At 39.9% G+C, this 13,631-nt stretch overlaps 1 protein-coding gene across 8 annotated transcripts in view; it reads left to right on the top strand.

Annotated features, from left to right (window-relative positions):
- The window catches only part of USP15 (ubiquitin specific peptidase 15), a 131,695-nt gene that overhangs the window by 31,652 nt on the left and 86,412 nt on the right, over positions 1-13,631 (top strand). For all 8 annotated transcript variants that reach the window (XR_007769402.1, XR_007769420.1, XR_007769426.1 and 5 more), the window contains exons 3-4: positions 4,987-5,117; positions 8,484-8,610. Coding sequence is in view for 5 of the 8 variants with exons in the window: in XM_050923363.1 (XP_050779320.1) it covers positions 4,987-5,117; positions 8,484-8,610 (258 nt within the window). In the remaining 3 variants the exon portion in view is untranslated. The remainder of the gene's footprint in view (positions 1-4,986; positions 5,118-8,483; positions 8,611-13,631) is intronic.

Genomic DNA, 13,631 nt, shown 5'->3' on the forward strand with positions numbered 1-13,631 from the left:
CAGTAAATGGAGATAATGCATACATTTCACAATGCATATTAATCACTAGGGTGTCACAGACTTTCATAAGACATTACTTGATACACTTTTATAACTGTAATATTGTATACAATCAATTCATCTAATTGTTGATTATTTGAGGTTCAAATGCCCTGTTCTCTCACTGGGGAGTCTCTCTCGACTCTGTCACAGTAAGCACCTAGTGGTTTATACACCTAGCGTTTATAAGTAAGGCTAAAATTTTGGCATGGGGATTTTTATTAAAATTCATAGGCAGGACGCAGGCAATAAACAATAAATCATGTAAGCCACAGCACAGGGCTGACTGCACGAGCCGTGCCACCTAAGGCTGACAGCTGTTGCTTTGCTGCAGCTGGGGCAAGAGGTGGCTCACTGCCCAAGCTCAGCCACCGCACAGGGGTGAGGGAGCACAACTGCCAGAGCTAGAAGTCACAGAGGTCTGTTAAAGTCTCCGAATCTATGACCTCCGCGACAAAATGATATCCTTAGTTATAAGGTCTAGCCAACATGGATTTGTCAGAAATAAATCATGACAAACAAGCCTAATTTCTTTCTTTCACAGTGTTACTGGCCTGTTGGATAGGAAAAGCAGTAGATGTGATGTATCTTGATTACAGTAAAGCCTTTGCCACAGTCTTACATGACATTCTCATAAGCAAACTGGGGAAATATGGTTTAGATTAAATTATTATAAGGTAGATACATAATGGGTTGAAAGATTGTATGCAATCCAGGGGGGATGTTCCTTGTGAGGGGTCAGTTTGAGGTTCAGTACTAACCTACACCAGGAGTCGGCAACCTTTCAAAAAAGAGCCATTTTTTTGTTTTTGTCTTTGACCAAAATATTTTGAGAGCCACATCACATACAAAGCTACTTCTAGAGTTAGAATTTATCAACTAATTGAACATATTAAAGTTATTTCTACTCACTGATACTTTTAATGAGACTTCTGCCATTTGAATATAAACAGGAGGGGGCTCCAGGCTGGAACAGGGGGTTTGAGGGCTAATTAGCATGAAGTAGAGTGGAAGAATTACTTCTTGTATCTTGCTTACAACATTCTTGCTTATACATCCCAGAATGATGTTCGCTTTTTTTGCAACAGCGTTACATCGTTGACTCATATTTTTCTTATGGTCCACTATAACCCCCAGATCCCTTTCTGCAGTACTCCTTCTTAGGCAGTCATTTCCCATTTTGTATGTGTGCAACTGATTGTTCCTTCCTCAAAAAAGTACTTTGCACTTGTCCTTATTGAATTTCATCCTATTTACTTCAGACCATTTCTGCAGTTTGTCCAGATCATTTTGAATTTTAATCTTATCCTCCAAAGCACTTGCAACCCCTCCCAGCTTGGTATCATCCGTGAACTTTATAAGTGTACTCTCTATACCATAATCTTAATCATTGATGAAGATATTGAACAAAAACGGACCTAGAACTGATCCCTGCAGGACCCCACTCGTTATGTCCTTCCAACGTGATTGTGAACCACTGATGATTACTCTCTGGGAATGGTTTTCCAACCAATTTTGCACCCACCTTATAGTAGCTCCATCTAGTAGCTCCACCTAGTTTATTTATGAGAAGGTCGTGTGAGACAGCATCAAGCTTTACTAAAGTCAAGATATACCACATCTACTGCCTTCCCCCTCTCCCTTTCCTCCCCAATCCACAAGGCTGGTTACCCTGTCAAAGAAAGCTGTCAGGTAGGTTTGACACGATTTGTTTTTGACAAATCCGTGCTGACTGTTACTTATCACCTTATTATTTTCCAGGTGTTCTCGAATTGCTTAATTATTTGTTCCATTATATTTCCGGGTACAGAAGTTAAGCTGACTGGTCTGTAATTTCCTGGCTTATCCTTATTTCCCTATTTATAGATTGGCACTATATTGCCCCTTTTCCAGTCATCTGGAATCTCTCCAGTCTTCCATGACTTCTCAAAGATAATTGCTAATGGCTCAGATATCTCCTCACTTAGCTCCTTGAGTATTCTAGAATGCATTTCATCTTACCCTGGTGACTTGAAGACATATAACTTGTCTAGGTAATTTTTAACATGTTCTTTTCCTATTTTAGCCTCTGATCCTATCTCATTTTCACTGACATTCACTATGTTAGACATCCAATCACCACCAACCTTCTTGGTGAAAATTGAAACAAAGAAGTCATTAAGCACTTCTGACATTGCCATATTTTCTGTTCTTTTTTCCCCCATCATTGAGTAACGGGCCTACCCTGTCCGTGGTCTTCCTCTTGCTTCTAATGCATTTGTAGAACGTTATAATGTAACATGTAATGTATATTGTCTAATGTACTTGTAGAATGTATATAATTGGTAATATTGTATGACATGTTCTAAATCAAAAGAAAACCCTTTCATAATTGAAATTTAAAAGATGTATTTCTGATAATGGAACTTCCTTGCATATTTTCTTGTCTGGTGTCTCCTCTACCTTCTGGTTGTTCTTTGGCTGCTGGTCCCCATATGTATTCCACTGTAGGTGCACATGTACTTCATGTGCCTGAGATGCAAGCGTTTCTATCAGGGTGGGAGAATGAGTTGTGGGGGAGGTGTCCCCTCTTAGGCTGGGGTTCCCCCTGAAATAGCTCAAGGAGCATGATCTCCACAGGTCTTCCAGACTCACCTAAGCCTGCTTGCACTGTGGCCAATATGCAAATCATGCAAACATTTTCACTCCCTCATTTAGCCCCTAAATATTCAACTGATGTCAGACGTGTCAACAGTGTTCTACACCAACAAACAAATGGGAGCAAGATCTGTAGAGGCTGTAAAACTTTGAAACTGGTGTATTTGCCACTGGATCACCCTGTTGGCAGAACATCTGCCAGAGATGTACAACACGTTTAGTCGACAGCCTCAGGAGATCCTTCTTTTAGAACCACAAATGGGAGCTATGTAATTCCATGGCACAGCATGCATTTTGCCATTGCGGATCCCCGTCCTGGGACATTTTTTGCATCCCACCAACAGGAAGTATGCAGTCTACTGCTCCAGTGGGGTCAAGGGCAAGACTCCAGAGGAAACGCACTCCTAATTTCCTGGTCAAAGTAACTGTTGTATACCTTCCCATCAATTTTTCTTAACATTAGGTTCTAAGGAAATCAGAGAGAATGGTACAAGGTCATTCTTATTGCTATCAAATGACCCAGACAGTTGTGGTTTTCCAACTTTCTTCAGATGTCAATACACACATACATCAGTTTCCAGACCTTGAGACCCAGGACAGAGGCAGAGTCAGCATCCCAATCTGGCTTCCTTCTAACTGACAGCCTGTTTTCTGGTTGGGTGTCAAATCTAAAAAATGTATGCTCTGAAGTAATTCAGCCCATACATAACAATAGTAGAAAAGAGTCCACTAGAAAATGCCACATAGCCGAGCGCAAAAATGGTTTTCAACGTGGTCTTGACAGTCATTAGATAACCGCAGAGGACTCCAACATGCCTACCATATTGGAATATCTTCATCCCTTCGGTCTCTCACTTAAGTGCCAAGAGACCCTATAAGGGAGCTATCAGCACCTGTCATTCTTCTATCTTCATCCATTTGATCATGATACTTTTTTTTGGAAGGCCTGATTGCTCTGAGGCTACATCCTAAATTTATTCTTTAAATCATCTCTGATTTTCATCTGAATCAGGCAGTCCATCTCTGTACTTTCTTCCCAACTGCACATGCCACTAATGAAAACCAAATGCTTCACTCCCTGGACAGCCATTGAGCTGTGGCATTCTACCTACAAAAAACAAGACCATTTAGGAAATTGCCTGGACTATTGATGTCATTCACAGAACAAAGGAGAAGGGGAAGTAGTTTTCTCCCAAAGACTTTGCAGGTGGATTTCAGATGCATTCTGTTGTGTACAAATTGACAGACATTCCTCCATCACAAGATGAGAGAGCTCACTCTGCTAGAACCCAGGTGGCCTCTGTAGTCTCCCTTCAAGGTGTTCCTCTGGCTGAAATCTGTAAAGTGGCTACTTGGGGTTCAGGGCATACCTTTTCAAGACATCATGAGTTAGTGCAGGCGTCTGCAGCTGATGCATTTCTCTGTACAGAAATACTCCAGTCAGTAGTATCACAGAGGTCATCGTGCCCTCCTCCTCGATAAGCACTGCTTATCAGTTACCCACAGTGGAATACATTTAGGGACCGACACTTGAAGAAGAAAGTTGTGCAGTACCGTACCTGGAGTTTTTTCAAGATGTGGTCCCTATCTGCGTTCTCCTGCTCTCCTCCCCCTCTGCTTCAGATCTTTCGATATGATATATGGTAGAAAAGGAACTTGAGAAGCCATTGGTCCAAACTACCCTTAGGCCCGTGGTTAGGAGCATGAGGAAGACAAGGGCTCAAGCGCTGACCAATGGACGAGACTCACAAAAATCTTTCAGTCTTAGGCACATGGAGCCACATGCTCAGTCACAATGGAATATAGACAGGGACTACACATCTCAAAGAACACTAGTTACTGTATAAGGTAAGTAACTTCTCTTTTTCTAGGACTATGTCATGTGTTGTGGATTTACTTTTTACAGTAAGAACATTATTGTATGTCAAAGTGCTATGTAGGATGGGTGCCATCTTGATGACTAAACTGCATGTCCAGAATGGTTATGGATTTTATATCCATTTCAATTAATAGAAATAAACTACGGCAGTCCAGCCATCCTTAAATTGGAGACTTCATTGCTAAACATCGCTTTCCCCCCCAATATTTATAAATTACAGCTTGGTGCTTTCATTCAGTCATAATGTTAACATTATTTGGCTATTGAATTTCAAACACCAAGAAAAGAGTATATTTCTGAGAAACAGTTAATTATTACATTTTTGATTGGTATTTTCAGTATTAATGTAGCGGTACATCAAAAACACCAGTGATGACAAACATGGTCGTAACTATGGATTAAAAATATCTCTCTCTCTCTCTCTCTCTCAGATGGTGACTCTCAGTCTCTCAAGGAGCATCTCATTGATGAGCTGGACTATATCCTTCTGCCAACTGAAGGCTGGAATAAACTAGTTAGCTGGTACACACTGATGGAAGGTCAGGAGCCAATAGCACGCAAGGTACGCTCTAAAATTAAACATTGTGAAACTAAGATTATCCTAAATGTAGTCCTGCAGACACTAGTGGCCCTATTGAAATCAGTTGGAGTTCTGCATATTGGGAGCTCACAAAGTCTTGTCCATGATAAATACATCAACCTAGTATTGTTTTAGTTAATACAGTCACCTATTTGGGCTTTTTTAATATTTGGATTTTTAGGAATGAAAAAACTTAACAAAGCTGAAGAAGGATGGGTGATATTTTTTGATTGAACTGAATCCTGTTATTTTTCAAGAAAGCCTTAAACTTTAGAGGCTGGTGAATCTCAGTGCAAATAATCTTGTAAGACAGTGCTGAAAAATCTAAATTTTATTAGCTGTGGTGTACTTTTCACAATTGTAATATAAAAAATCAGACAAGGTCAGCCTTTTATAATTTTGAATTATGAAGTGTGAATCCAATGTTAATGAAGAGCTGTTCCAGACCTAATAAAGTTGGCACCAGTAGATCACATGATGGTTCCTCATATGTGATAAATAAACTCATAATATCTTCTATTCAGCAAATTGCTTTGAATGGTGTCCCAGTTTTTAGCACCAAAGCACTGTTCTGCTGCCAGAAGTGAGGCCTTTGGTCCTGCTGAAGTTCTGAACACATTAGTCAGGATATGCATGCACGCCCTCCCTCCAGGCCCAGACATATCTGGGGACTGCTTGAGAGCTGATTCCTTAGGCACAGTCTGCCCAGAAAGCCTTGGCACAAACCACTCTTGTATGTACTCGTACAGTATTGCTTTTCTTCCCATTTTATATAAAAGATAGCTAAGAAGCTTTTTGGAGATTGCATTTGGATTTTCAGGACAGTGATTTTAAGGCATCCTATTCTGGACCAAGTATCAGAGGGGTAACTGTGTTAGTCTGGTTCTGTAAAAGCAGCAAAGAGTCCTGTGGTACCTTATAGACTAACGAACGTATTGGAGCATGAGCTTTCGTGGGTGAATACCCACTTCGTTGGATACATGCATCCGACGAAGTGGGTATTCACCCACGAAAGCTCATGCTCCAATATGTCTGTTAGTCTATAAGGTGCCACAGGACTCTTTGCTGCTTATTCTGGACCAGTTACTGAAGGTGTATTAATATATTTATGCTACCGCGACCGTTTCCAAGTTGCCCAATATGAAATACTTTCAATTTGTAGTAGTCAATGGTTATAGTTGTAGTCTTGTTTCTGATGATAGTCTTCTATGGTTAAGTCTTGGACGTTTGTCACAGCAGGCCCTCACTGTGACTTCAGTGACCTTGAACACAGAATTTACCTGTCTGTAATGCTGACAGCTCACCTTTCATGGGCAAGTGCCAGCTGGATCTGTAGAAGAAGGCTCACGCCTTCATGGATTCCCCTCTCTTTTGTGAGAGGCATGGAGCTCAAGAAATTGAAATTGTTGTATGTAATGGACTCAACTTTTTATTTATCATTACATGCTGCCCTGCCTATTATTTTGTTTTTATTTTATTTTTAAAGAAACATCCTTGGAACTTAGTTTGTAAGAGTAAAAATACATCAGGATGTTTATTTTCAGAGATGATTTACCTATAATTATTAGTGTCTGAACATATACATTTCAGCAGAAGAACAGTTTCTCTCCTTCCTCTGCACTTCGGTAAAGGTTCTGTAATTTTGCATTGTTAATTTTTTTTCCCCCTTTTTCACCAGTGACTATTATGGGGGTCCTTAGAAGGGACTGACCAATAGAGTACCAGGGATAACATAAGTGTCTAAGTAGAATAGCACAACTGCACTCTTCTGGAACTGTTAGGGTAGAGTTGCTCAAAGAGAGATTTTGCCAAGATTCTCTCAAATATTTGGAACCATTAGTGGGAATCAGATGAAATGTATCTTCATGCAACAGTTACAGGTACATTTTCTCTCTTTATCTTCTTCATTTCTCCTCCCTCCCCCCTCCATTTGTTCATTGATTTCTCTGTCCTGTTTCATCTTTAATCATTCTGTAAGGGTTGGGGGTGCTTTTTCTTTGATGGCTGGAAAGCAGTCTCCTCATTTGACTATTTACTTTTTTTTTTTATCCCGTATGCTTTACAGCCATGTTCTCCACTCACCTTTTGAAGAGGTGTACCCAAATTTAGATTATTATCGCAACGTACTAGGTTCTTGATGTTGCCTAGTGTGGCTCTTTTGGATAAAACAGCAGAGCATGGTCAATGCTATGCTCATGCTTTAGCGTTGCCTTAATCTGAGGGTAAGCCGCATCAAAGTAAATCACAGTCTACATCACTGAAGCCCTTGCATAGATATAAAAACCCCAGAGTAGATAAGATTTTAAACTTGTGTTAAGATGCATTGTAGTTAAATACTGACACCAGTTGGTAGTCATTACAGCTCAAGGCTAATTGTTAAACACTAGGTGAATAGTTCATTGATGCATATTTTTCCTGTAGTGCTTGCTCTTAAGCAGGTTTGGTAAAGCAGATCCCTCCTAGCAATTATTTGGTGCCTTCTTTTTTACCGTATTTGTCTGATGTATCATATATCAAGTTGATGGCTATTTTCAGAACAGTCTACATGACTAAGTACTGCAGTTACACTTTGAAGGATCAAAAGGAAATATATTTAAGAGGTGACTGTGAATATTTTTTCTGGATTTTACTTTGATTAATTTGCATGTTTCCCTAGCTGCTTTTCTGTTTGATAGTGGATATTGCAAAGTAAACATGTAAAGAACAAATTTTAAAATAACTTGCGTGGAAGAAGCCAAAAACGAATATGTCCACTATCAAAACATAGATGAATGATCTGGCTGGCAGTTCTTGCTTATGTACGATGTTTGTTTAAAAAGTCTGTGTTATATAATATCCAGAATTGTCAATATATTGTTACAGTAGTTAAAGTTCTATTGGTAGTAAGAAAAAAAAAAAGGAATTTCTAACTGTCATGGTTTTAATATATGGAACTAGTAAAAAAAAGTTTTAATATTTCAAGGATCTAACTCGGACTAAACAGATTTTAAAACTGAAAAATTTCCGATTTTATTAATGTACATTTGGATTATATGCATGCCTGTATCGTAGGTAAATATATAATATTTAGAATTAACATGTACATATACAATTCACAGAAAAAGAAATAGTTGTCAGAAAACTCAACTTTTTCAGGTACTGAATGTTTTCTAAAAATGTTCTACGATCATTTTATTTCTGATATTTGGCATTTATAACTGGCTTAATATAATTTGTACCTTTTTATGTTCACTGTGTTTTTTAGTTTCCTAAAGAGGTTTCTAAAAACAAGTACATGTAAGTATGTGTATCTAAATGTATTTAGATTCATAGCCGACACTGATCTGTTGTTTTTTGGGTTTTTTTCAGGTGGTCGAACAGGGTATGTTTGTAAAGCACTGCAAAGTAGAAGTCTATCTAACAGAATTAAAGCTGTGTGAAAATGGAAACATGAACAATGTTGTGACACGAAGATTTAGTAAAGCTGATACGATAGGTATGCACAATTTTTCCATAGTCTATAACTGTAAATAGCTGCATTTAATGGTATTTGAGAGTGTGGCTTAGGTTCTGAGTTTTAGATATATTTCGTCTACAAATTTCACAAGGATGAAAAAATAGATGAACTACAAGTATAATAGTAGTTCATTTTTTGCAAATTGTAACAAGATCAGGTTTGTTTGAGGCAAAAGTAGAATCTGATCACTCATCGAATGCTGTTTTTAACTATAATACAAATAGCTTTTACTTTTAAACATGAAATCTGGCATTTTGCTAAATAAGACAAGTAAGCAACTGAAGTAACTATGGAAACATTTTTTTTTATCTTTATTGGATGCCACAGTGCTGCTTGATAATTTTCAGTGTGTAAAAATTATAGAATGATACAGCACATTTATTTGTTTTGGCCCAGGCCTTGATGATGAATAGTGTCATGGTGATGGGAGGGATAGATACACTGGCATGAGAATGTGTTGATTATTTTTGAAACATTATTGGCTATAAGTGACTTCAAAAGTGAAAATTATGCCCTTTTTTCTTCTTTGATATATAAAAGAAAGCTAGCATTTTTTTATGGTATCAAGGTGGGTAAAGTGATACCTTTTATTGGACCAACTTTAGAGAAACAAGCTTTTGAGCTCATACAGTGTTCTTCTGCATGTTTGGGAAACTAACTTGGTGTGTCACAGCCAAACAAAAGGTGGAACGGTTTGTTTAGCATGTGTAGCTAACACACATTTCAAGAGACCATTCAAGGTGAAGTGGCCTATTAATGCCCTCCAGTCATAGAGAGGAAAGAGAGGGGAGGGAAAGCTGTGAGGGGTTGTTAGAAAGTGACAGATTGTTGTAATGAGACATAAATACAGTTTCTCTATTCAGTCCATGATTTTTAGTGTCTAGCAAAGTTATGAATTCAAGTTCCCAGGCTCATCTTTTGAAAGTGATGTTACAGTTTTCTTTGAGGATAAGGACTGATAGGTGAGAGAGAGAGAGAGTGAGTGATGTGTGAAAAATGTTCACCCACAGGTCATGTGGTAACTTCTTTATAGTAATATAAAGCCTATATCTGGTCTTATCTACCTCTGTATTGCAGAGGGACACCTACGGATAGCTGTAGGTCACATTTTTCAACATCTGTGAAACCAATTTTTGATCAATTTTAGTGCTGGCTTTCATCAGAAAAATACAACTAGACTGCATGAAAGCATGTTAATTGCTTCAGTCTTATTTATGTCTGTGTAACACTTTTTAAAATTATCTTATGTAGTTCTTCAAATGATTCTCCATGTAGATTCCTCTCTTGGTACATGTACATCCCATATACATGGAATCTGATTCTTATGGACAGCTGTCTCTATTGGGAACATTCCTGCTCCTCAGATGTCCTCATACAAGCACAAGGGCTCATGCATCCCGCAGTTCCTTCTTACCACCTGTGGTACCCTGAACTGTCCACCCACTTCTTTGCTCACTCTGCTAGTACGTTTTACTCTTGCTACTTAGTTAATTCCCTGCTGTTGGCTGTGTGTGTAATATACCCCGCTACCTCGATATAACGCAATCTGGTATTACATGAATTTGGCTATAACGCGGTAAAGCAGTGCTGCGGGGGGAGGAGGGGTCTTCGCACTCCGGTGGATCAAAGCAAGTTCAATATAACACGGTTTCACCTATAACATAAGATTTTTTGGCTCCCAAAGACAGTGTTATATTGAGGTAGAGATGTGTATATACACACAAACACAGTGTATTTCTAGTTAGATTTTAGTCTTTAGGCTAGACAACCCCTGCATAGAGACTCTAGCAATGTGGCAGAGAAAAAGTCGCTGAGATTCAAAACTGCCTTGGTGGAAAGTATTAGTGCTACATAATGATGGACATAGCTGGTGCTTATTTTGCCTAGAAGAAAGACACATTCCAAAGCAATGTCTAATTTGTCTTGTGTGCCCCCAAGTTTCACCTTTATTTAAAAACTTACAAAACCAGACATAAAAATACAAAAGTGTCACACTATTACTGAAAAATTACTTCCTTTCTCATTTTTTACAATATAGTTATACAATAAATCACCTGGAATATAAATATTGTACTTACATTTCAGTGTATAGTATACAGAGCAATGTAAAAAATCATTGTCTATGAAAATTTACTTTGTTCTTACTTTGCTAGTGCTTTTTATATAGCCTGTTGTAAAACTAGGCAAATAGCTAGATGAGTTGATGTATTCCTGGAGTACCCCCAGAGATACAAGTACCCCTGGTTGAGAACCGCTGAACTAGAGAAACCGCCTAAAGTTGTTCCTCCTCAAGCATGTAATGCAAACTTCCTCAGACACCAAAACGAAGGATGTTCCTACACCACTGTCCTCCAGGCTACATCAGTCAAGAGGCCCTAGTCATCCACCTCTGCTGCTGACTCTCTCTGATGTGGACAGAAAGGAGCACCGCTCCAAAGATGACACAGGGCATAGGTTGCTTGTCTTAATTTCAACCATCCAGGGGCCAGAAGGGAGAAGAAGGCTGGTCAGATGCCCCTGTCCCAACTAGTAAGAAAGCATCAGTTTTACTCACTAAAGCTTTGGACTGGGTTTCTCTCAGGATAGATTCTTACGCATCAATTTTAGTAGCAAGTGTTTTGGTACCTGGAGATTCAGTACCCACTGCTTCCATATTTGTTTCCTTGGACAGTGTTCTTTGGTACACAGAGCATCGGTACCTGCTGTCTCCAAACTTTGTGCATATACAGTACTGTAGGTCCACTGGGACAACTCATGTTGTCTTGAGAGAGTGAGCATGGTGATATCTAAGCCCTACCTCTGAGTTATTGGTATGCAGGTGAAGGAGATACTTTCAGTACCAATTTCATCCCCTCAGAGGTGGGGCATTCCCAATAAAACAGCGCTCCCTTGGAGGATGTGTACTACCTCACAGTCCCATCTGGACAGAGTAGGGAGTGACCAACTGCTCACCCTTCTTTATCCCCCTAAGCATAATGGGAATCGGGAAGAGTTCTAGAAGAGACAATAGGAAATGACCTGCAGCTCATAAAGAACATATACCTACCCTGCTGAATGCCCTAGTATGCAGGTGTATTCACGCAAATCTGCACCATCTGCCATTCCAGAGTTAAATCCTTTTCTCCAAAGAGTCAGTATGGACCATCCCAACCAGATCAACTAGTGCAGCCTGAGATCATGAAAAGATAGGAGGAGGAAAGCAATGAAGAGCAATGTCTGCAAAAGGAAGAACAGCTGGTCTCCTCTGCTATCTTCTCATCCTCTCCTGATGAGGGAGTAAATCCCTTTACTTCTGCCTCAGTAGATGACTTTATGGCATTTCAGACATCAACAAACACATGGCAGACACACTGGATTTACCATTAGAAGAGGTGCAGGAGAAATCTCACAGGCTTCTAAATATCCTGCACTTTTCCATTCCTGGCAGGCTTGCCACGCCGATACGTCAAAGACTGTGAAAGTCTGCAGAATCAACACCACAATCAATACAGATACCAATACTGGCCACATCAAAGCAAGCCAACACAGAAGGCACTACGTTCTTTCCAAAGGATCTGAATAATTTTTATTTCCCACCCAGAAATGGGATCGCTTGTAGTAATCACTGTCCAGGAAAAGTCAAAACGGGCAACTCCCAAATTCACACCCAGAGAGGACTTGAAGTTCAGCCTCTTCAGGAACAAGGTATATTCATCTGTCAGCCTCCAGATGCACGTGGCTAATTATGTGGCCGCCCTCTCCAAATATAATTATACTTGAACTGGGATAAGTTGTCTCAGATTTTAAATGAGTTACCACAGGAACACTGAGAGGAACTAAGGGCTTGTCTACACTGGCAATTAACAGCGCTGCAACTTTCTTGCTCAGGGGTGTGAAAAAACACACCTCTGAGTGCAGCAAGTTGCAGCGCTGTAAAGTGCCAGTGTAAACAGTGCCCCAGCACTGGGAGCTACGCTCCTCATTTGGTTTTTTGTTTTTGTTTTTAGAGCACTGAGAGAGCTCTCTCCCAGTGCTGCGCTGTGAGCACACAAGGCACATTAAAGCCCTGCTGCAGCAGTGCTTTAGCATTGCCAGTGTAGACTAGCCCTTAAAAGCATCATGATTGAGGGACAGTTGATATCCTGTACTTCCCTACAGTCTGTGCTTGGATGTGTCTGACAGCGTGGAATGTACTACGGCCACAGAGGTGGCAATGAGAAAGTCTCTCTCACTTCACAAGGAAGTCAAAACCACAACTGAAATCCTTTCCTTTGAGAGCAGTGAACTTTTAGTTCTAAAACAGATGAGGGTCTGTGTTCACTGAAGTATCTAGGGTGACTCTTCATTCATTGGGTCTGTACATTCCAGCCTCAAGAAGGAAACAAGCAAGGTGACAAACTTTCTTTAGGCCATTTCCCTTCTCTGATGATGACTGTCAGCATCTTTCTCACACGCTGCACATCTGGGCCTTCAACTATGCAGCAGGTGTGATATCAGTGTCAAGAGCTGGCAGAACCGCTTGAGGATTTTTTCTCTATATTCTTTGCCTCAACCCCTTTGGCAAGTGCTTCTTTTATTTTTGAGAAGCCTGGATTCTGATCACGGTGGACCAGTGAATCTTGGAGATTGTAAACAAGAGGTAATCTTTTCAGTTCCAGTCTCTTCCTACTCCTTACTTTTTTGCCCTGTTCCTTTTCAGGAAATACTCTTAAAACAAGAAGTGGACTCCCTTTGTGACTTGGAGTAGTGGAGGAGGAATCCTCAGTGTGCAGGGCATTTTATTGCCATTATTTTCTCTTACCAAAGAAGAAAAGAGTTGGCATCCCATTCTGGACCTTTTTCTCAACAAATCAGTCTGTCTCAATTTCAGATTGGTGAATCTGACCTCCATAATTCTTTTGTTAGATCCTCAAGACTGGTTCGCAGATCTCAACCTGCACAATGCCTGCTTCCACATAGCCATTCATCTGGCTAACCATACATAGCTCCGATTCCTAATAGGAGTATCACACTACCTGTAT

Source organism: Gopherus flavomarginatus, chromosome 1 (genome assembly GCF_025201925.1).
Source record: "Gopherus flavomarginatus isolate rGopFla2 chromosome 1, rGopFla2.mat.asm, whole genome shotgun sequence".
In the NCBI taxonomy this organism is placed as follows: Eukaryota; Metazoa; Chordata; order Testudines; family Testudinidae; genus Gopherus; species Gopherus flavomarginatus.